This window comes from Tyto alba, unplaced genomic scaffold (genome assembly GCF_018691265.1).
Source record: "Tyto alba isolate M040663 unplaced genomic scaffold, T.alba_DEE_v4.0 Super-Scaffold_40, whole genome shotgun sequence".
NCBI lineage: Eukaryota > Metazoa > Chordata > Aves > Strigiformes > Tytonidae > Tyto > Tyto alba.
In genome coordinates, this window is record NW_024881316.1 from 23,369,057 (window position 1) to 23,394,032 (window position 24,976).

Consider the following 24,976-nt stretch of genomic DNA (forward strand, 5'->3'; position numbering starts at 1 on the left):
TTAACTATAACTTATTGCATTTTGGTGATTCCAGTTCCTGAATGGCAACAGTTTATCTTTAGGAAGGTTTTGCACTTCATAAGGACTTTTTTCCTCTAATTTCTCATGTGTATTAAAATATAGCTCTGCAGAAAGTCTGAACAGCTCTTACAAATGATAGTGGGTAGCAAGAAAAACTCTTCACACCTTAGGTCTCCAGGTAGCTTTGTTTTAATTAATTTATGTATTTTCATAACAAGTTCTCAAGACTAAAGCAATGGAAGTGTCTGCTTTCCTCTGACCTTTTTAGACCTTTTGACTTTATCATGTGGAATAGCAAGCTAATGTCCCCACAGTAATGACTGCTGCTGCTATTTCTTTTTCTTTTTTTTTTTTTTTTATTAGACTTTTCACAGTTTTAAGGAACCAGTTAATATGAATCTTTTTTTTAATTTCACAGGATTATGTCATCTCCCTTGCATCTTGTTTCTGTTCTATCTGTTTAATTCTTCCCAAAAATTTTGCCAAAACGTTTATTCACAAAATACACAGAAAAAAAAGAAATGCATTTAACAAGATATTTCAGTCAACATATGTACATGTACTGTCTGGCACATATACATATGTATGTATGTATGTACATATACAGGTAACAGTTTTCTAGGTTACTCAGATTCTTCAGCTTCACTGATTTCCAGGCAAGCTGTAAGTGCTCAGTATATCCAAAACTCATGTAACCTCTGTTACATGGTTTTAGATTAGTTCAGGTGCCTAAACGTAACACTGTGAACTTGAAACTTATTTCTGTCACTCCAAATTTCGGAAATTCAGATTCAGTGCTCCAATCAACATTCCCTGAAAATATAGTAAAAATAAGCTGATAGTTTGCTTCACTACAGTAAGCACTTGGTTCTTCAAAATACTTCATAAAGGTATGTATATCCTGCCAAATTTAAGTAAAGGAATTAATTACTGATAAAAAAATCTGTCTGCCAAAGCCTTCTGATCATCATTAAGACAGCTGTCTTCAGCTACCTTCAGCAGCAAATATTAATCAGAAGAGCATTTGGTTCATTTTCATATCCCCGAATAATTTCTACTGCTAGCGCTCCTCATTTTGCTCCCTGGTCATTGAAATTTCGATTTGGAGATCCATCACATGCAAGATTGATAAGCAGCATTCAGAGCCTGCTTTTCTGGGGGAATATGATGATAATGCCATATCAAATATTTAATTTCAAGCTCTTCGTTGATAATTTTGACTCAGTTCCTCCATCCTTTGCTATCTATGTCTTCATACCTTGCTTGTCTGTCAACTGTTAAGTAAGAATTTTCTGTGTTACCAGGAAATCACAGAATGATCATAGAAACATAGGATGGGTTGGGTTGGCAGGGACTTTAAAGATCATTCAGTTCCAACCCCCCTGCCACAGGCAGGGATATCTCCCACTAGACCAGGTTGCTCAAAGCCCCGTCCAACCTGGCCTTGAACCCTTCCAGGGAGGGGGCAGCCACAGCTGCTCTGGGCACCCTGTGTCAGTGCCTCACCACCCTCACAGGGAAGAATTTCTACCCTACATCTAATCTAAATCTACCCTCTTTCAATTTAAAACTGTTACCCCTCATCCTATCCCTACACTCCCCACCTTCCCTGTAGCCCCCTTTAAGCACTGGCAGGCCGCTATAAGGTCTCCCCAGAGCCTCCTCTTCTCCAGGCTGAACAAGCCCAACTCTCAGCCTGACCTCAGAAGGGAGGTGCTCCAGCCTCCTGATCATCTTCATGGCCTCCTCCGGACCAGCTTGAGCAGGTCTGCGCCCTTCTTATGTCGGGAACCCCCGAGCTGAACACAGCACTGCAGGTGGGGACTCACGAGAGTGGAGTAGAGGGGCAGAATCCCCTCCCTCAACCTGCTGGCCACACGGCTCTTGATGCAGCCCAGGACACGGTTGGCTTTCTGGGCTGCGAGTGCACATTGCTGCCTCATAGCCAATTTTCCATCCACTAGTACCCCCAAGTCTTCCTCCACAGGGCTGCTCTCAATCCACCCATCACACGGCCTGTATTTGTGCCTGGGATTGCCCCAACCCATGTGCAGGACCTTCCACTTGGCCTTCTTGAACCTCGTGAGGTTTGCACGGGCCCACCTCTCCAGCCTGTCCAGGTCCCTCTGGATGGCATCCCTTCCCTCCAGCGTGTCACCACACCACACAGCTCGGTGTTGTTGGCAAAGGTGCTGAGGGGGCACTCAATCCCATTGTCACGTTGCCAACAAAGATGTTAAACAGCACCGGTACCAACACTGACCCCTGAGAAACACCACTTGTCACTGCCCTCCACTTGGACACTGAGCCATGGACAGCAACTCTTTGAGTGTGACCATCCAGCCAATTCCTTATCCACCGAGTGGTCCAGACATCAAATCCATGTGTCTCTGATTTAGAGACAAAGCTGTCATGCGGGACAGTGTCAAATGCTTTGCACTAGTCCAGGTAGAGGATATCAGTTGCTCTTCCCTTACCCACCAACACTGTAACCCTGTTGTAGAAATACTTTCAAATGATTACTCAATTAAGGTTAATATCTTCATTTCCTTCTTGTTTGGTGGCAGATCTCTTTCTCAAGCAGCCAGTACATTTCACTCATTGGATATGTATTTAAAGTAGCAACAGCAGGAAAAGAGAAGCAAGTCCATTGCTATAAACAACTCAGCTAATACCAGTTTATTAGTAACTCTGAATATACAGAACTTTAAACATTTTCAGCATTTTCTCTGGGCAAATGCATTTCCAGATGAAGTGAGCTATAGCAAATACTAAAACTTTGCATGATTCTTCAATACCTGTATCTGAATTATCTCATATTTAGTGTTTCAATCCTGATGTTGTCCTCAAATATCTCAATTTCTCTTCTCTTTATATGTTTTTACTCAAAAAACATACAGCATACATTGATTATTTTCAGTCTCTGTAGAGTTAACAGAAATAACTGCATTTAGAAATTCTACTTTGATGTTATTTGACGCGTTGTTTGTACCTGATAATTCAACAGTATCACTGAATATATTAGCTGAAATTAACTGAAAGCACTTCTGCCAGCAACTTCTGTTGTTTTATTTACTTTATTTACACCTAAGCATAGAAACGATTGCCTTCATCATGAGAAACATCTTCAGAACTGTTGACATCTCAAGGCTCATTAACTTCTACTCGTAGATCACATCTGGTTTGGGTGTATTTAAGATTTACATAGCAGTGCATTAACAACCGCAGTCATAAACATTAGTACACTCAGAATGAGAAAAATAGTCATAAAAATACTTCAATGCAACACATCTTACTTTCTCTGACCTTGCTGACATCGTCCCAAGCCTGGGATTACAAAATGACAATATCAGACTGTATCATACAACCATCAGTTTCAAAAAATACAGAAGGAATATAGTCAACATTTATATTTTCATATGTTTGTGAAATATATGAAAATTAAAATTGAATATTATATATAAATTTAAAGTATGAAATTAAAAATAAATGGCAGTGAAAAATTGTATGACTTCTAAGAAATTCTTTTTGCCTGTTTTGTTATTTAGATGCCAAGAAAAACTGGATTATTTGTAGAATAAATTTTTAGTGTCAAAAATGCAAGCAAACATTGATTTAAAAATGGAACTTTATGTTTCACAGACAAACTACATGTAAAAAAATACCGCATAGCTACTGACACTTTTATACTGTGGCATTCAAGTGAATTTTTTTTTTCATGCCTAGATATTCCTGTGGTTGTATATTTTTTCTCCAACGTTCAGCAGAGGTTCTGTTTAATGAAAGAAAAATATAAAACTGCTTTGAGAGGATATTATATGGGGTGTGATGTGTAATCTTGGAATCTAATTAAAAGCTTGGGATCATTTTTATTTTAGGCTAGTTAGACGATTCCTTACAGGCACTGTTTAGAATATTAATTCTTCTAATATCATAGAAAGGACAATACATAAAATCTACAAAATTAAATTATAGCGACAGAAATAGTAAGTCAGAAGAAAATGGTAGGTTAAAAGTGTACATTTGCAAGACTCTTAGCAGTGGGAGAGAGAGAGAGAGAGAGAGAGAATAAGAATATTGGTGGCAGCAAATTTGAGAGGCAAACCTTGACTTCCAACTCAAACCTTTCAAAGAGTCCCGATGGTTTGTGTCTATGAGTCTGAGTTGCTGAATTGTGGAGAAGCGTCTCCCTTGGCAAGTGTTAACCTCATCTCCTCGTCCAGCAGTGGAGTACAGAGGAGAGAAAGCCTGAGACTGAGAATCACTGCAGCCCATTGCATGCCTCACTATGGCAAGGGCCACTGTCCCCCCTGTAAGTTTAGGAGCTCGTGGGAACCGGTGCTCTTACGTCATCCACTCAAAGGAGCACATCACCATTCACTATTGTCTCTGACCTTATATGTTCTACTTCAGCTGTATGATCTTACTCTTAATGAATTATTAGCATGCAGTTCAGCTCCTAAGTATTCTATATGAGCAACTACATTAACATCCAACTTTAAAAGGATTTAAGATAGTAAAATATAAACAGACATAAATGGAAATATTTTCATCACATTAACAAAAACATAGTGATAAAAGTCCAGCAGGCAGCATATTTTCACAGAAAACAAGTTTTATCAAGAAGTTGCTGTCTCTTTTTGTGTTGCTTTTTGTTTGTTTGGGTTTTTTTAAGGATTGCATTGGCCGAAATGCATATATTCTGTGGAAAAAAAAACAGGGCATGCAGCAAATGCATTAAACTGGCTCACTGAGAGATTTCAAAACATAGTTGTGATGATAGAGATATCAGCAACTAGAGTGACTCTAATGGGACTCCCAAGGACTCCTGGTGAAAGATTATTTAGCAGTATTATTGATTAATCAGACAATGAAAATCATGTAAAGCTTGCCATTAACAGACAGATTAATAAAGGACAGCATTACCTTCCTGTTGTAGATTGATTTGATTTGCCTTGCAGTCAAACAAAATAATTTAACGGTATCTAACTGCACCATAATACATCTGGGGGGAAAAAAAAAAAAAAAAAAAGGCTATATGCCCGTGTTAAAATTGCCTCAGAAAGCAGTAATCACAGAACATACCAAAACCTGTCTGAATACGAGACCTTAGTGAAATGATATGGCAAAAGGCATTAGCATGATCTTTCAGGGGTCTGTAAAGAGCAATACAAAGTAGAAGGTAGGAAGTTGCCTCACCTCTATACATCTACTACTATAACACTAATTTGGTATAATTTGCTTCCTAATTTGGTGTGTCTGCTGACAACACCAAAATACTGGAAAGTGTTCAAAAGAGTGTCACAGAAAGTGATCTAGATGCTGAAAAGTTAACATTATGATAGGTGTCTTACGGGGCTTAGGATATCCAGTTTGTTGAAGAGAATTTTCACAGCTGATATAATTAGTGCATCCCGGTACCTGCAAATGGAAAAGATATACAAGAGTAGGTGCTAGTCAATCTCAGTGAAAAGATGTAGTAAGATCTAGTGACCGGAATTTCAATTTAGGCAAACTGAAAAGAGATACCATTTTTTAGTTGCAAATAAGTCACACTGTTGGCTGATCTCATCACGAGTCATCAAATGACATATAATGTTAAAGCCTTGAAATCTGTGAATGCATCAGTTCCTCAATTCTTCACTTTCTTTTGTGGGATATGATAAAGTTTCCTGAATTGCTTTCAATATACTTGTAAGACATCGTGGAACAGTTTAGCCTCACTGAATTGTTGGGTTTTCACAAAGAAATATCTACACATCATCAGTATGACAGACAGGTCGTATTATATGTTCTAACCTTACATTTCACAAAAGCATTGCCCAATATGTGGATTTTAAAGAACAGAAAATTTAAAAACGAAAATTATTTACAGCAGTCACTAATTTACTGCCTGAATTAGGGCTCATAGGATAGGATGTAGTTCCTCTAATCTTATACAGGTGTGGACACAGGCTCCTATTCCAGTCAACAGAGGGAACTGAGGGAGCGGTTCACCTGGGCTATTTGACAGCCTTCTGAATGTGAACCATACCATACAGATGTTTACAATATAGGTATTAGGTGAGATGAATACCAGCCATGTACCTCATGTATCCCATGATGAAACCTGGGAAGTACAATAAGCAACATTTCTGACATAATTCCTTTAGTATTAGGCAGGAAACAAATTTCTCTTATAGTTAATGGGAGGGCTCTAATTCAAGGCCTTTTGACACACACAAGCCCTGGCATCAGACAGACTCTCAGACTAGCAGCTGGGGTTAGCATTAACCAAAGAAATGCATAAATTTCAGAATAAAAACCATGTGTGAAATTTAACTCTTCTTTTGGGGTGTACCTGCAAAACGTGCTAATCCAAAAGGCATTTATTTAGGTACAGGCAACACCAATTGACTCTAGAGTTAAGATGTAGCCTGGGAAAGCATGGGACAGGGATAAAGAAATCTCAGTTGTGCAAGGCTGTTTTCAGCAACCTGAACTCGGCAATGCCCGAGGGCTACTTGAGCAGCAGTAGTGCTGGGGGGGGGCACTGAGAGCCAGCCACCCCAGCCAACGAGATGTGCTTTCCTATGGGAAAAGAGGCAAGGATTTTAACGAAGGCGACATCTTTTATCAGTCTAACTTAAAAAAAAAATCCCCCCAAAACCAGAACATCTTCAGATCTTAAGACTACGGTTTCTACAATTACGCTAAAACCTAACATCTTCTGTTTCATATAATGCATGGACGCTGGCCCACCATGTGCCTCGGTGATGGGCGGACCTGGCGTGATTGCACCTTGGTCAAAAAAAAAAAAAAAAAAAATGGGTACTACCCGCAGGAACGGCAGCTGCCTTCAGCGATAGCCTGAGGAGGGCCCAGGAAGGGTCACACGCAGTTCTGTTTTCCACGGAAGGTGAGACGAGGCAGAAAAGCCGCCGGGATTTGAAGCAGGGATGAATGCGCCTTGGGGGCCGGGATGCTCAGCCTTGCCCGGACCTTCCCTCAGGAACCCAGACGACAACCTCCCCCAACCAGGCAGGCGGATGCCCCCCCAACACCGGCTCAGGCAACGGCCCCGCAGCCGAACCCCACGGGAGGGACCCTCCGCAGCCGAACCCCACGGGAGGGACCCTCCGCAGCCGAACCCCACGGGAGGGACCCTCCGCGCCTCCCCGCCGCCTCAGCCGGGGCCGGGGCCGCCTCCGGCGGGGCGGGGGCGGGGGCAGCGGCAGCGGGCGGGCGCCTCCCCGAGCGGCGCCCCCGGTCCTGACGGCGTTTCCGGGCGGGGGAGCCGGGATGTGCGTCCGGGTTGGGTCGGCCCCAGCGAGCGTTTTCCTCTCGCCTTCCCTCCTTCTCCCCTTCCCTGCCTCCTTCCCTCCCGAGCCGCCGCCGCCGCCGCCGCCGCGCCCTCTGAGGGAGCGCCACCCGCCCCGCGCCTGCAAGGGGTTGGTGAGAAGGGCGGGAATCGGGGGCCACCCTCAGGCCGGGCGGGCGGGGAGCGGGGCCGGGGCCGCGGGAGGGGGGGGCCGAGCCGAGCCGAGCCGAGCCGAGCCTCCGCTCTCAGCTTAAGCGCGGCGGGCAGGGCCCCGGCGCGGAGCCCGCCGAAGGGCGGTCCCCGCGCGGGCGCGTAGGTCCTCGCCTAACATGGCCGGCCGGATTGCCGGGGGCCGGCCCTGCCGCGGTGTTCGCGGGGGCTGGCCGAGTACCCGGTGACAATAGAGGTGTGCTCGTATTTAAGGCAATTAAACCAGAGGCGATCCAGAAACGTTATCTGCGAGGGGTATCGGGTGGCCCAGCTCCTCCAGCACCGGGTGCGTGCATGTGGCCGTGGGCAGAGCCGTTACCGGAGGTGTCTTTTCCCCCTCCTCCTAACAAATTGCCGCCCTGCAGACGCGAGGTGTTACCGTGATGGTACCCCGGCACAGCGAAACACGGGGGAAACTTTGCTTTTACGTGCGCCTCCGTTTCATCCTCAATTAAAAAAAAAAAAAAAAAAAAAAAAAAAAAAAAAAAAGGCACCAAAACATGAACGAAATATTTTTACTGTAAGACCAATAAATTATTTTCAACTTTTGCACATTGGAACTTTATATAAAAATCTCCGTGTCTGCTATAACCTGATACAGACTTTTAAAATGTAAATAACTTGTATATTGAGTACTGATAAGATAAATTATCTGAAAGTTTAAATATTCTAAAAATGTTTTAAGACAGTTGGATTATTCAATTCCTTGTTTGTTTGTTTGTTTAGAAAGACCTTTGGAAAAATGCATTATCTTCAGAACTACCCAATAATATTTATGCGGTTAGCGTTTTGATTCACGTGCCAAAAATTAATAAGAGCACACAAATTTATTTGATCATGATTTTTGTCAACTTCCTCAGAAAAATGTAGACAAATTCATAAGAACTGGATTAAGGGATATAGATTTATGTCTTCAGAGCATAAGTGTTGGTGTTAGGTGACAAGATCTGAACTGGGTCTAAGAGAACAGTGGCAGAAGTTAGAAGTTCCCGTACTTCAGACTCATGGTTGATCAGTTGAGCGTCTTGTGTATGTTAGCAGTGGAGCATCAGGGATGTAATCAACATATGACAATACATTTGTACAGTGGAAGGATATTTTTAACAAACTGTTATGTTAATTTTGAATTAATAAGTGGGAAATCCAAGTACAGATTGCCTAAGTAACTTGCCTGAGGTCACTTAAGCAGTCCGTGGCAGAGCTGAAAATAAATTGTACCATCTTTGTGAGTCCTTATGTGTGATCATATTTCCTCTTGCTTTTTATTCACAGCACTTTTATGAACATAGCTACTTACTTTGTTTACAGATCGATACTTTCCTGAATAAGCTAGAGAGTCACTTGGGCTGCAAAGATGTTGGAAGAAGATATGGAGGTGGCCATCAAGGTGGTGGTAGTAGGAAATGGAGCTGTTGGAAAATCTAGTATGATTCAGCGATATTGCAAGGGGATTTTTACAAAAGACTACAAGAAAACCATTGGTGTAGATTTCCTGGAAAGACAAATCCAGTATGTATTAAGCAGATGCCATACTATTGGTTTTTACTTTTCCCTCTATTTCTTTGTTCTCTTGTAATCCGAAGATTTACAAAGGCTTGGAAGACAAGGCATGATGTTTTTGAAGCACAGTAAAGGGAGTTGTTTTCTCTCTTGCACTGTGGGCTAAAATTATATCACTCTGTTTTCCATCCAAAATTTAGAGTTATAAATAAAATTTGGAACCTCTGTCGTACTAAGCTTTTTGACAAGTTTCCTTTGTATTCAACCACCTGTTGATTTTTTTTTTTTTTTAATTGTAATTTCTTGTGGAAGAAGTGGAAGTGCTTATGATAAAATGATTACACAAATTTATTAGACAACACAGATAAAAATGACTGTGGAAAAAAAGTAAATATGCTACAGATTTAGTCTCTTTATGCAATATAAGTAGATAACACCCAATTATGTTTGATAAAATGGAAAATATTATGGTAATGAGAAGTAAGAAAATTCTATAAATTCTGCAATCTGATAAAAAAGACAAAAGGACTGTTATTTGGGCACCTAAGTTTTGTTTTGATATCTATATTATTTTTCCTCATAGAGGGAAGTGTATTGGGGGGAAAGGAAGAGTAAAATAATACAGATTGTCAGTGAAGAGCATGTAATGTAATTGGGGGACTGTTGCTATAGTATGTTATGGAGGTCAACCGTTATTAAGTTACATAATATTTAAATCAAACTAAACTTGACTTCGATTACTCTAATACTGTAGATGTCAGTTGGTTTGAATTGCTCTTGTTCATTGTATTGATTACAAAACTGTCATTTATTTCAGGGTTAATGATGAAGATGTCAGGCTAATGTTATGGGACACTGCGGGTCAAGAAGAATTTGATGCAATAACTAAGGCCTACTATAGAGGTGAAAATACTATGTTATTTGGAAATTGGTGGTGGGTTTTTTTGGTCTGCACATCTCAAATATTTTCCTATGGGATTAAGAATTTTGGTTATTTCATGTGTGTGCAAAGCACCTTTAGATTGCCTTTTTCAATTCTTAAATATTTTTCCTCTCTATGCAAGATCCTTGCCCTTAAGTGCCAGTTTATGCAGGATGCTCAGTAGTGCCCTTTAAAAAAAAGCATAGAACAAAATGAGACAAATCTCTGCACAGAAACTGGACAGAATATAGCCATTAAAACAATCGTGCAAATTTATATTTTCCCTCTAAAAGTGTCCTATTACTTCTGTAAGATGTGTATTTGTAAATCTTCCAAAAACTATGGCGGGGGCATTTAGAAATTAATCCAAGGGAAAAAAAAATCCACCAGTCATCCTAGAAAGATAGTGTACTAGGCACAACAGTTCTCTTGCTAGCACAGGCTGCTTTGAACACGTTAACGGAGTAATGAGGAAAGTGTATTTACTTTATAAAATAGAAACTGCATTATTCAGTCACATAAAAGCAGTTTATTTAGCCAGTTACAAATTACATACTTAGGCTTTCTTTGCATATAATTTAACAATGGTTGTAAAAATCTTTCCTTTTTGTTTTTTTAATGTGAAGAGATACGAATGACTTGGCAAAGATTCCATCGTTCAATTCTTGTCAAACTAATTACCTGATGGCTGGGAAAAAACATGTTTCTGTGATATAAAATTACCTCATTTAGAGAGAAAATATTAGTTATGTCATGCTGTTCCAGGGTGGTATAGCTCTCTGACCCTTTTATATTTCATGATCATTTTGTCAACTAATAGGTTTTTTTTGGTAATGTTTCTGGTTGTCCCTCATAATTGATGACTACCATTTCTTTAGAGAAAGATCATTCTTTTCTTATTTTTTTTATGCTCATGTGGCAATAGCTCATTCTGTTATTTTACAGCTGATAAGTTGAGCATATGAATTTTAGAAGGTAGTATTTGATTGTCTTGAAGCTTTCTTTTTACTATCCTGGCCTTCAGTTCTCATGTGCTTTGATTTCAGTGTAAGGTTGAACAAGCCACCATCGGTTTTATAATGAACATGTGTTTTCTGTCATAGCCTGAAGAAGCTGAGGCAAAGAACAGGAGAGTGAAATAAATAGGTGCCAGGTAGAAAGACCTGTGTGAGTCCACTCGTGACAAGGAATGTCTTTACATGTTTTCTATATACATAGGCTTTGTACTATTATGGAAGGAGTAAATACAGTTACAGAGTCTATGAGGATGGGATAGTCTGCTGAGAATCTCTGAAACCTACTGTCCTGTATTTGGCTGGGATAGAGTTAATTTTCTTCCTAGTAACTGGTACGGTGCTGCGTTTTGGATTTAGTGTGAGAATAATGTTGATAGATAGCAACAACTATAACATCAGTGTGTTAAGTAGTGTCAAGTCAGTCAAGGACTTCCTAGTTTCCTGTGCTCTGCCCACAAGGAGGTGCACAAGAAGCTGGGAGGGAGCATGGCCAGGACAGCTGACCTGAACTAGCCAAAGGGATATTCCAGACCATAGAATGTCATGCTGAGTATATGAACTGGGGAGGAGTTGGTTGGGGGTCAGATCTCTGATCGGGCATCGGTCAGCAGGTGCCGAGCAATTGCACTGTGCATCCCTTGTCTCTCCTTGGGTTTTATTTCTCTCTTTTTAAACATTATATTCCCTTTCATTACTATTTTTATTATTATCGTTGTTGTTACGATATTTTATTTTAGTTATTAAATTGTTCTTGTCTTAACCCTTGAGTTTTACTTTTTCTCCCATTCTCCTCCCCATCCCACTGGGAGGGGAGAGGAACGAGCGAGTGGCTGCGTGGTGCTTAGCTGCTGGCTGGGGTTAAACCACGATACCTGCTCAGCTGACAAGCTTATGCTCTGCTTGAATGAAGCAGAGATGCTAGCACTACTCTCTTAATATTTTTCTGAATTAGTCTAGGTATGCATATAATATCAGTGATTCTGCAGCCAGTTGGAACCTTTTTAAAGTAAAGATACAGGTGTTATCAAAGCAGTAATTGCACACAAAAAAATCCAGTGTCCTTTTCTTCAGTACTTTAACGTAGCTTTACAAAACAGCTTCTTACAAGAGAACTTCCATTTAAAATTTTCATCGGGAACATCCTGGTTTTAGCTGTTATGCTCCTGTGTGACACTATCCTGTGCCTTTGCTGCTGGTGTCTGTTGTACACAATCTGTTGTATGACAGAAGTGGCATATGACTCCATTTGCAGTGGATGAGTGAGATAATATTACTGTCTTGAATACTGCCAGTTGCTGCATACAGAAGGGTGTTTACGTGCCTAAATCCCGGGCTTTGTATTTTAATTTTTTTTCTCCTTAGAGCTCCTACATGGACATGATAATTTCTTAAACTTGTTTATGTTCTCAATAAAAGTTTAGCAATATTTAGCAGTATTAGAGTATTTAGCAACATTCTTAGAAGATGAAAAGAATTTACCTAATAAGATCTCTGTCCTACAGCATCTGCTGTTGAACTTTGTTGCCATACTAACTTCTGCGCTATACTGAAGCATACTTTCAGAAAGATCACATTTGATACTGTTTTGAATTGAGCATGAGAAGAATGCTCCTCTTGTTCTTCTCTTAAAGAATTATTTTGCAGGGTTATTGGGTTAATAAATGATGATATTTCCTACAATTAAGTGATCAAAACCTTCAGCAGATGTTTGAAAATACACAATTACATACATGTCTAGAAGTTGTCATCGCTGATGACAATTTTCCTGTGGTTGTTAACTTCCTGGTAAGAACCTTTCAATGTCAGAATCTTGAAGGTGCCTAAAAATATTTTAGTTTGATTCCTAATTAGAGCCTCTCGTACAATTCTCTTTAAAAAGTTGTATGGCCAGGTTGAGATATTTTTACTGTCCCTGTCCACTGCATTCAACATGTACTATATGTAAATTGAATAAGGAGGTCTGATGTAAATCACTCCCTTTTTACCTACCACATGCTAGGACTTTTCTGTCTAAACTTACTATTACCAAGTTATCTCCATGTTTTAGCATTCAAAAGGAATGGGTGGAAGGAGACGGATGAAGTGAATGTGTCTTGGCGTGGAAACTTCACAATGGATTTCTTAGTCTTAAAACTGAACAAGGTGATGTTTGTAGATGGTGAAAGTCTTTTAATAAATATTCTCATGGCCAGTACAGCAAAGAACTTGAGAGGCTTCATTAAACTAGTTTGCGAGATGATAGGTTAAATTCAGCACTGACAAATGCAAACTAACCTGCTTTGGAAAGAATAATTAATTTTACACCTATTTCACAGGATTCCAAGTGGAATTGCATCAGAATAATTGCATATATTAGAATATGGTGTGGAAAACAACCAAAATTTTAGAACACAAATAATAGGAAAAATTATGGAAGACAACTTTGCTACTATTTTATTGGTAGAGCTTGATTTGAAATTCTGAAGGCAATTCTTATTATTCTCTATAAAACCATACCAGAAAGGTCTTAATGGCATGTGAAAGAATGTTAAAGAGCATAGGAAAACTTTTGTAAAGATAGAGTGAACTTGGCTTTGAAAAGCTAAATGAAAGGAAACCTAATAAAAGAACTCCAGTGCTTTGTGTCAGAGAAAGAGAAGGACAAACGGAATACAGGAATGGGGGATACTTGGTGAAACTCATAGATAAAAGAAAATCCATACTGATGAAATAATTTTTCATGCTATATGTAATTAGACTGTGATATTCACCATGAAATGACACTAGTTTCAAAGATATTATCTATCTATTCCTTTTACAATCTGCTACTAAATATCAAGTATATTACAGGCATATAAATAATAAAGTGTTTCTCCATGTGTTTATGTGAGAAGAAAAGTATTTTCTTGAGGATAACAAAGGGCTACTGAACAGTCAAAATACCTAAATCCCTAATATTTCAGCTGTGGAAGTACCTCCTCAGTATCCATGGCTTTTAACTATTGATTGTTAAGGCTGTTACAAAACCATAACCAATAAGGTACAAAACATTTTGTATAATCTATCATAGTGCTGCGATGGAATGAGTATGAATTAGAAATACACTTATTTTCTCCAAAAGGCTGCTAAGCAATTTACTTGAAATAATCACACCTTTCTCTGAAAACTTCCAGTTTTCTGCTTTTCAAAATCGAAATTACCGTAGCACAAAGAATAATGTGAAGTGTGCTTTACAGATACTGCATATGGAAAAATACTTGCTTTCTTGCCTCCATGAAGCTGTCTGGAAAAGAATGAGTGAAAAGCAAACCCCTCTTTCCCTTTTTCCAGCCTTTCCACACCCCTTCCTATTCCTTTCCCCTGCACACATGCACCATGCTGGAAATAGTTTGAAAGTAAACAGGCCCATAGCCATCATGAAGAATGGGTGTAATGATCAAAATAATATGGCAGCCTATTTTCATTTGGGGAATTTATGACCATTGATTTGACAGAAGCTGGTGGTAAAAGTGCACTTTTATGGGAGAAGTGTGAAAAATCCCTCATATTTGAAATACATTCCAGATGATGTTGGTTTGGTTTTTTTTTGGTTTGTTTTTTTTTTTTTTTTTTTTTAATGTTTGTCGGTTGATTACTATTTATTTGCATTTGTAATTGGTTTGTATATTTTTTAGGAGCCCAGGCTTGTGTTCTTGTGTTTTCTACAACTGACAGAGAGTCCTTCAAAGCAATCCCTATCTGGAAGGAAAAAGTTGTGACCGAAGTTGGAGACATTCCCACAGTTCTTGTGCAGAATAAGATCGATCTTCTTGATGACTCTTGCATAAAGAAGTAGGAGTTTTATCTTACTGTTTTTAAAGAACAATATATGCCTCCTGTATACACACATGTACAAAAAAAATCTGTGGGAGTTTCTGGTGAAAACTTATGATATCTGGGTTGCCAAACCTATGCCCTGCATCAAAATGTGCCCCAGAAGCACAGGTGACAGGTATTGCTGCATGTGTAGTTACTTGGGCAGATGTGCTTGCAAAGCTGGGAGCTTTCTGTTTGCTTCACACTGCCTCCTGAAGTGTCAGCCAAAAAATAGAGGAATAACATGAAGAGTTTGGTTTTGCCATTATATGATTCTCTTTTTTTTTTTTTTTTTAATCAGAAATTCTAAACCTGTAAATTTGCTCTCTTGTTAAAGTTTACCATTACTGTTAATCTGTGCTGTGCACCAGTGAAGTTACATTGTCTAGTTTGGTTAGTGAAGGCTTGCTAAAATGATGAAGTTTTAACAGGTTGTTTGAAAAAGTATCTTAATATTCTTTGCTTCTCTTTTTTTTTTTTAATTTGTTTTTATTGCTCATTTTTATCAAAATACTGTAACTCTCTAGAAATCCATATCTGGTAATATTCTTAGACTGCATGGTGCTGATCCTTCTTGGCTATATTTTCCTTTAGAGATTTTACCATCAGTTTGTTCTGCCTTTCTATATATGACCAATTTCATTCTTGCCATAAAATCAGCTTAACAAATGATAACTTTTACTTACCACAGTATATCATGTAGAAATTGTTGCATGATGAAGTCGATCATTCTCCACTTCTTTATTTCTACCATCTTCCTGAGAGGTTTGAATTTTCTTCTTTTTTGTTTCCTGCTCTGGCTTTCTTTGTTCTCTGTTTGCTATCATTGATGGCATAAATCAGCTTCTATTGCCTCTGAAAAGAACACTGAGGATTTTTCAAAGGAAAAGCAAAATTGCATTTGAACTCCTCCTTTATTCATGGTATGTCACTTATGTTTGTTCTCAGAATACTCCATCTGTCTCAGTAAAGTCATCTTTCTGATAACGTGATTTTCCTCAGTGAAATTTTAGTAAGTTTCCTCAACTTTTCCTTAAAATTTAGCACAAGTTCTCTTTTACTTCACAGGAAAAGGTAACTCTTGATTTCACCTCTGCAATCATCCAATTGCATAGTCTACTGCTTCAGTAAAATTATACTTCAGGATTACTTTGTTGTTGTTGTTTTGACTTTGCAGTGGTAATTGTTCTGATTCTAGTGCTGTTAATTACAGCTTACTTCCTTTTGGTTTCACTGACACCTGTCTTTGAACCCGTGGGAAATTTTAATTAATGAAGTCAATAAATATTCAAAACCAATTACTTTTGATCATAAAGAAACTGCGTGTAAAATACCTTCTTTTTATGATGGAGATATTGTAAAGAAACTAAGGATCAGGTGTTTTTCGACTGTCTGAGGTTCTTAACCCACCTTGCCACGTTGAACTTAGCACTAAGCGTTTTGTCTACAAGCGTAAATGCTGACAAATGATACAAATGAGTATTTACAAAGTTTTCTCCTGTTGTGCAGTGAAGAGGCAGAAGCGCTGGCAAAAAAGCTAAAATTAAGGTTCTACCGAGCATCTGTGAAGGAAGACCTAAACGTAACTGAAGGTAGGAGGTACAGCAGAGTAGCCGTCTGTCCTGCCCGCTGCTGTGTAGCGCTGTACAGCTCTGGTTTGGAGCCGAGCTGTTACTTTCTGGGTTGTTGCATGCTGTTGGCAGTCCTTTTTATAGTTCTTAGCAGCACACCTTAAACGTAGCTAGAATGACTTGATACCAGTGTGTTCAGCCCGTTTTTTTGTGTGCATCTTTCCTTTCTCTTCCACAAACAGTGCATAGCTTCAATATTTAGAAGTGTCCGTGTGTTAAGGCTGCTTAGTCCTCATCACTGTCAGTAAGCACTGAGCTTTTAAAAAAAATTATATGTAGAAGTTCAATTTTTACAATATACAAGTTGTTGAACAGATTATTTTGTAATTGTTAATAGTTAATACAGAATTAATATAAACAATTATTTCATAGTTTAGTTACATTTATTTAAACGAAGAGTATTAAAAGATTCGATCTCTTGCAGCCTTTTTTCTACTGGTGATATTTTATTAGTTCCCAAGTATCACTTTTTAATTTATATATTTAATTTCATAAGAGTACTGCTATAAAACTCAGTATCTTTTGTGGGGTAGGTTTGAATAATCATGGATTGTAGTCTGGTGACTTTTTTGTTTAATCAGGCAAACTTAATAGTAAGGTAATTGTTTCTGCTCTGTTAACATCATTCACCTTAGAAAAAAATCTTCAAGAGAAAATTTGAAATGTTTCTGTATCATCCTTACATGAGTTATTAATTACAAATGTAAATAATCATGACACGTGTAGGTTCTGAAAATTCTCCTACAGTTGTATATTTTTTCAGAATGCTAGGTAGACTTTTTATACCCCAGTAGAAACCAGGGTAGCATTAGTTAATTAGAGGAATGTTGCTGCCAAGTTTTATTAATAAACTTACTTTACATGACTGCTATTATTCTAAGGCTTCTTGCAAAAAATACATATATTAAATTCCTACATAACTTTAAGAAGTCCCAAGTTGCATGACTTGGAACATTTGGCAATATGTATGTGCCAGCATTATTACAGGAGTATTGAGTGTTTCTGTCTGCTGTGCAAGACTTTAGTTCTGTGAACTATAAGACCTGGCTAGACACAGGACTAATCTGGATTCTGCTCAGGTACACAGGCCTGCCGAGAGAGAATGACTTACCAAAGCATGCTAAACCTGTGGGTTCAAATGAGCTTTTGTCACTACACAGAATTCTGATACAAAGGTATTAGTATTGGTATGAAGATTACTTTTAAGCACACTCTGATGTACCTTTTTTCTTCTTAACATTCCAGTTTTTAAGTATTTGGCTGATAAATATCTTCAAAGGCTCAAGCAACAAACAGCTGAGGATCCAGAACTAGTACATGCAAGCAGTAACAAGATTGGTATGTATACTTTAATAAAAAACCACAACCAGTATTTTGTGCCATCAAAGCTTATGGTCTCACCTGTTTCCTTATGGAGTTAACACAAGGTGAATCAGGGTCTAATTACTGCCTTCCTATCTTAGGATATTGTCTCCTTTCCTTCTCTAAAATAACTTTGTGACTCTCTAAAGTTAGAAGACTTTCAAACTGATGAACTAAAGATTCTGGCTAATGTTTGTCAAGTGCCCTTTTATTACACTCGTTTAAACAAACATTGTGTAAGGACTCTAGAAAGGATGCTTGTTGGGTTTTTTAATGTACTTAGCATTAGTATTACTCATCTTGGTGCGGATTTACAAGAGACTCATGGTGAAAGAATCTGGCATGTAATCAGAAGGTCTTTGTAAACTGCATTTTGTAAGGGAACACTGAACTTCTGTAGTGCCTCCTTAAAGCATTTCTGAGTCAGTTAATTTATTTTCCTTAAAGCACTCCCTTTTTATTTAGGCTTTTTCTTTTATCTCAGCAAAGTTTCTAACTTGAAAATTGTCATGTTTTTCTTTTATTATATTACTCAACTAACCATAACTTTGTTACCATGCAATTAGGAGCATACACGTATGCAGATGAGTCCATATGCTGCCCTTCAATTACGTAGATGTATACCAGCTTTAAATACTGCCTGGCTAGTAATTCCGGCCGTCTCTACTTCAAATTTAGCTGCAAAATTGACCCAGAAATAGATAAAGCCTTTAAAAGCCAGAATATGCATTTGAGGTGCACTGCTGTGCCTTAGTAAGTGTTGCATCTTAAGTGTTAATGTATTATGCCGCAGGAAGTAAAAAAATACAAATCCTTTTCTTGTCTTTAAATTCTGTAGGTGTCTTTAATACAGCTGGTGGAAGTCACTCCAACCAAAATTCTAGCACTCTCAATGGTGGAGATGTCATCAACCTTAGGCCAAACAAACAGAGGACCAAGAAAAGCAGAAGTCCTTTTAGCAACTGCAGCATACCTTAGAGCACTTTTGGAGGAAAAAAAGCAACCCAGTGAATTGGATGAAGTTGTGCAATTGAATACAGAATAAAGCCAGCTGTAGAGGTATTTTCACCAGTGCTTTAGCAAATCTTGTGCCTATGGGATCCTTGAGAGAGCGTGGATTTATCTAAATTTGCTGATGCAGTGGTTTTTGGTGTGCAGAGTGAGACACCTGGTGTCAAAACACAGAACCGTGGCTGCCCCGTGCACTTTGTAAAAATTAGGCAAGCTTCTTCTTTCTCAAGGAATTATTCAGAGCTATGAACTAGGTATTACTGAATTGCAAAGCACATTTAATGTAAGGATAATACTTACAAGTGTAGGTACAGACCATAACACTATGGCCCAAGGTAAAGTAGCAACCTTGCAACTAAATTTCAAAGAAAATGTTAGAATTGGTTAGTCAGGACACTAAGAAGATAAATGAAGATCAAAAAGAGGACACTACATTTTATGCCTGAGTATATTAATACAGATTCTGGAAGTTCTGTTCGTGCAATATACTTGTATTATATATATGAGTGCTAAGATATGTATGTAAACATTTGGTATGAATATTTAGGCTAAATTCCAGTGTACACATTACTTGGAGATCAGCTAATGATCATGAAATAGCATCTTCCAAAAAAAAATGTCCTTTAAAAAATGCTGCATTTCAGATGAGGCTTTCCCAGCTGCCAGTGTGTACATTTAACTTGCTATACTTTGGGCCTAAAAGCTTAGATTTACAAATGTATGGTGCCAAAAATGCTCCTGTTTTGTTTGTTTGTTTTTTTGTTTTTTGTTTTTTTTTTTACCTAATGCTGTGCTACAGATGTTTTTATAAGTTTGTTTTTCCCAGTCTTAACAGATTGAACAAATAACAGTCCTTGACACTAATAGCTATCCAGAAGGAACATACAGTCATATTCCTGTTCAGATTTGCTTGTTGCATCCTGTGTTGTCTATGAGAAAGGAACTTGCAAAGTGATGTCACAAAATATTTATCTTCTTTGGAAAATTTTTTCACAGATACCATAAACTTAAGTTTGGAGGATCCAAAAAACCACAGCTGATGACTGAATTACATGAATGAGACTTTCCTGAACGTTGTCTCAGATTCAGAGTTAGCTGCTGGTTACAGAAAATCTAATTCTGGAAGATCAGAGACATGGCAAAAATTTTTCCAAATGCTTAAGTAATTTTACAGAATTGATTTAGATGTGTAGGAGCCCAAATCTAAATTAAAGTTGCTTGGACCTAGGCTCCTAAATCACTAAGGTGCTTTTAAAAATGCTAAGCAAGAGATCTTCTATTTACCAAAAATAAACACTTTTTAATCCTTTTCAAGAGCATGCATGCCTTTTAAATAATATCCATTTTGTTTACATGTTTTTGTATGGTATAATATAATTTTAACTTTCTAGGATTTCTACAACAAACCTGCCAGTGACAAATGCAAAATATGCTGCTTGAAAAATATGCAGATTTTTAATAGTTTTTTAAATGGTGTATGAGAATGAAAATGAATCGAGTGATCCTGTATATTTCTGGAGGAGGGACTTTTCACTGTGTGAATTCATGTAGGAAGCTTGACTTACATTGTTCCTAAGTCAATGAGTATGAAAACTGAAATGTATTCTTTTTCCCACTGTCTGCAGGGAGAGAAGTGGGTGGCAAGTTATGCACAAACACTAAAGATCTCTGAACTCTGTATTTTATGTTTACTATATTAGACTTCCTTCCAAGTACCGTTCTTTTTTGACAAGCTGTTAGAGCATCTCCTGTTGCTGGCCAGAAGCAGCCTTCAAGGCTCTCGATGCCCTTTGCGATCGCAGCAAAACTCTGTGTTCTTCATCGTAATGTTTCCTGTATTTTCTCTTGGATAAAGGCCTTTATTTTTTAACAAGTGCATTTAATCGCCGTATGTATGTATAAATGAAGTCTTATTTGTCTTAGCAATTTAAGAAGTCAGGTACCTACGATAAGACTTACGGTTGTACATTATGGGGCCAACTTACACCTTCAGGATGTAGGACAGAGTGTATGAATGAAGAATATTGACAACTGTTTTTAATATGGACGCTTTTACATTTCATTGTCTGCCAGTTTCACGGGATTTACTCATTTTTCTTGAAAGACAACAAAACCACAAGGTGTCTGAAACATCTTTTTGGCCTTGTTTGACTTTGTACAGAGTTCTGAAAAATAAGTCTATTATGTATAATGACCATTTGTGCTATTACATGTTATACTGTAGACATTGTACTGTTACATAAGCCATTTGTATTTAAGGTCTGTCATTATAAACCACTGTTTTAAGGACTGAAAACTCAGTAGAAATTTTCATAGGTGGAGACTTGACAGACTTGCTAAATTTAGGATATGTTGAAATTTAGTACACCTACTTTAAAGTAGGAATATATATTTGCAGCATTGAGTAACAGTGAGTTTTCATTTCATTCCCATCTTAAATCTGAAGTGGCTCGCTCTTTGTTGTGCCTTTGCAGTGCTTGTTCTCCAATCGGACTGAGATGGAGACTGCCCAAATTAGCATTTTTCTGGAGAGTGCTCTGCATGTATGCTGCTTGAAAATTTATTTTTTACCCTCCTGGGGTTAGTGTGTAGATGTAAACCAGATGACTTGCATATTGCAGGAATCCTTAGGTATTCACGTCACTCTTCAGTGGCAGTAACTTCTGCCTTTTGGGCGAAGAGACATGCCTAAATGTTTAGCACTTGCGTTGTCCCTTGTGAATAATTTTTATTCCAGACATTGCCCCCTTCTCCACTCAAAGCATTCTCAGTAGAGTATCATACGGTTTAGCTACCAGAACCTACTGGTGCAGAGCTGGTAATAAAAATGCCCTTCTCTCTGCATCTCTGGGACCGCGCGGTGGGAGAGGATGTAGCGCTCTGTTACACCCGTGGCAGACTGGTGTCCTGGAGCAGGAGCAACAGGTACTCCTGCCACAAGACACAAAGTTCTGTTCTGTGAGACTAAGCTAACTGCACTCCTGTTTTATCTGTTAATATCTCTTGAATAGCTCACTGACTGTATTATCTGAATCTTGCCAAAATTCTTTTGCTTTCGGCCGATTATGCTGCCACTAGCAGAAAACCTCAGTGGTTGTTAATGTCTTAGTGAAATGAGCATTCACTAAAGAGTATGACACTAAAGCATCTGTCACTCCCGTGTTGTATCCATTCAGTGAATGGGTGTTCTCCCAGGAAGCGGGGCATCACTTGATGCAAAGCGGTAATGCTAGGGATGTATTTCCAGCTGGAAATAACAAATCTCAAAGTTGTAAGACTGAGCACACTAAGATTTTTGTGCCTGTGTGTGTGTGGGTAATTAAAAAAAAAAAAAAAATTAAATATTCCACTTAAGACAATTTTGGAGCTTTCTTATTTTCAGTGTTTCTTAAGGCAATGCTTACCTTTTTTAGTCAAAATGCCTGAGTTACCATACTGTCAGTCAGATTTCCTGTTTAATTTTTTTATGCGTCAGTAAAATCTGTCAGCTTTTTATTTTTTTTCCCCTCCATTATTGGGCTACAGCATATCCGACATGTAGCCTTCCTCTGCATCAGTTCTGTAGCTGTACATTACACTAAAGGGAACTGGGAGGCTGAACACCTTGTGCTGCCTGGAGGTGATGCTGGGTACGTGCAGAATCCTCAGTGAACGCGCACTTTGAACCTGTTAATTCAACTATCTAAGTTGATAGCTGCCAGCTAATAACAGAATTAATGATTTGCACTGCAGAACCCCCTTGTGGGAAGTCAGTCGTACAGCAGACTAACAAGCACGCTTCTTGGATTTCGGTGATGGTACCTGGGCCCCTGCTGCTTTTCTCAATGTAATCGTAGACCTTTGGCTGAAGTTGCAGTACCTGAACACTAATTGTACATAAACCAGAGGGCAGGCATGGTCCAACAAACAGGCTCGATTTCATCACCTTACTGTCTGTCTGTAGGAAGCAACAGTTGTGTATATCTTCTTTTTAATGCTCAGATAGTATTGACAGAAGAAAATACTTCTGTTAAATACGGCATCCAAACAGGTAATCAAAATTGTAGAAGCAAAGAATGTAGCAATGCTTGGATTTAAGGTGAAAGGCGCTACAAGAGAACAAAAGAAACTTCCAAATAGTTCCGTGTCGAAGAAGCGCTCTATAGGAGTCATCTATCTCAAAGCCAGGTGAGCCCTAGTACTGAACTAGACTCATTCTCAGGTTTCTAATAGTAGGGTAATACTGATTAATAATTTGTGGAGTGAGTGTTCTGTTACCAAGGTAAATGTGGTTCAGCAGAACCGACTGAAGTTGGTCAAAAAAAAGGTAAAAATTAATCTGGACCAGGAGAAACACGCTCTCATTGTGAGCATTGTTACTGATGAAAGACTTACTTCTTATTTGCAAGTTCACATGAATCTGAATGGTTAAAACAGATAATGTACGTAACTGTTTTTATCACCATCACGAACTCAAGTAAATGTAATATATTTTTAGGAAAAAAGTCAACATAACTTACCATAAATCCTTAAGAGGAAAAATAAATGTTTAGAGCTAAATATTCTGTGTGTGCTGTTCCCGTAAAGTCCCTATGAGTTAATTCTGCTGTTCTCTTGTAAATGACATTAGTTATATCATGCAGCTTAAACACGTCTATTTGATTACTGTTTGGTCTGAGACAAGTCACTACTTTTGTGATTATATTAAATTGTCAGTGTATTAAATTTCAAAAAAGAGCTGTCACCCTGTAGCTGTGCAACCTGAATCTGCTTGAGAAACTTGTACGCCTGACTCTAGCCCATGTGTTGTGACCGGTTGGGACCCAAGGCAGCATGTTGGACACTCTCAAAGGACCCAGCGTGGGCACCCGGATCTAACAGAAATGCTGTTTCTGAGCTCTTGCCTCTGAGTCTTCACCACACAGTTCAGATACAAAGTATGCATTCTCTTTTTCGTCATTTTAATTTTCATGATTAGTCTGGATAATACAGTGACGAGGTTTAAGTGAATGGTTGTGGACCATTGTTGGAATTGGCATTAAAATATTACTAATGTATCACCAATGCCTGGTGCATTTTCTGAAAGGAATTGGGTAAGGAGGCACGGGGTGTGTGTGTGTGTGTGTGTGTGTTGGTTGGGGTTAATTTATTTTTTTGTAAAACACAGCTCAGCCTCTGGGTCTGCCTCTTTACGCAGGTATCTCAGGAATCTGGGAAGCAATATACTCCTGCTTCCTCTTGCATGCAGGTTTGCACACAGAAAAAAACAATTAGCTTGTTTAACACCCCAATAAGGATTAATTAATTATGATTTAGGCAAGAAAGAATCTTGAAATGTGAGACAACTCAGATTCTTACGGTCATGTATTTTTAGGCTAGGGAAGCGCTTAACTGCAAGCAAGTGAAGACCTTGGGAAAACGGAAGCTTTGCCGCTCACTAATTGAGGGTTTTATGTGCTGTGCAGCTGTATCATGCTCAGCTTCAGGCAGCTGGGTGGCCTTTTAATGGGGCTTCTGCTGCCAGCCCCCGAGATAACCACTGCAAACACCTGGGTGCTCTTCTCGCATCTCTGAGAAAATGTGTCACACTCACAACGTCCTGCTTCCAAGGCTGGTTTATGCTGAGCACTGGAGCGCAGCCCGCTCCATTGCTCAGGAGCTAACGGGAGCAAAAGTTCAGTGGGTTTTCTTAAACCACCTTTGTCCCAGCTGCCTTACACCTGGCAAGCCTTGCCTACTGTGTTTTGGTTTTTGACAACAGAGCACTTCTTAAAAAAGTGAAAAACTTTAGTCGGTTCTTTTGTTGATCTCCATTATGCGTATGATGCCAACTATGTTTAGCTATTTGGAGGTACTTTAAAATAGCCAGCATGACACTACAGTTAAAAAAACAAACAAACAAACCAAAAAATGTGTCTTTTGCTGTGTCTTACAGGTATGACTATGAAAGAAACTTTAGGGACAGTATCACTGGTTTTAAAATTAGATTGTTCAAATCTATAGACTCTTTATTAGATGTGGCATGTCAGTATGCAATCTTAAATCAGAGGAGAGGGTAGTGATGGCTGTATTGCAGACCTCCTGGGGGTCAGGTAACTCAGGGCTTAGGAGGCAAGCAGAAGAATTTGAAAAACAAACAAACCAGTAACTTAGGTCAAAGTAAGTCTAATCTACACTATTGACTCAGCTG

At 38.8% G+C, this 24,976-nt stretch overlaps 1 protein-coding gene across 4 annotated transcripts; it reads left to right on the forward strand.

Annotated features, from left to right (window-relative positions):
- Positions 1-3,525: 3,525 nt before the first annotated feature.
- On the forward strand, positions 3,526-23,843 carry RAB23 (RAB23, member RAS oncogene family). Of its 4 annotated transcripts, none has more exons than XM_042803152.1 (7): positions 3,526-7,455; positions 8,840-9,040; positions 9,849-9,934; positions 14,623-14,779; positions 16,313-16,395; positions 17,680-17,772; positions 18,635-23,843. In XM_042803152.1, exons 2-7 carry the CDS (start codon positions 8,886-8,888, stop codon positions 18,772-18,774), a joined length of 714 nt encoding a protein of 237 aa, XP_042659086.1. In that variant the 5' UTR covers positions 3,526-7,455; positions 8,840-8,885; the 3' UTR covers positions 18,775-23,843. The 4 variants fall into 4 exon arrangements, with proteins under 4 accessions (XP_042659086.1, XP_042659085.1, XP_032865759.1 ...); XM_042803151.1 differs by having other exon boundaries at positions 3,526-7,451; positions 8,804-9,040; XM_033009868.2 differs by having other exon boundaries at positions 3,526-6,919.
- The last annotated feature ends 1,133 nt before the right edge of the window (positions 23,844-24,976 follow it).

Bases quoted from the DNA above. Each gene is read 5' to 3' on its own strand.
- RAB23 (XM_042803152.1), top strand. From the start codon at position 8,886: ATGTTGGAAGAAGATATGGAGGTGGCCATCAAGGTGGTGGTAGTAGGA. The intron at 14,780-16,312 runs GTAGGAGTTTTA...CCTGTTGTGCAG, and splicing joins GATGACTCTTGCATAAAGAA to TGAAGAGGCAGAAGCGCTGG. The intron at 16,396-17,679 runs GTAGGAGGTACA...TTAACATTCCAG, and splicing joins AGACCTAAACGTAACTGAAG to TTTTTAAGTATTTGGCTGAT.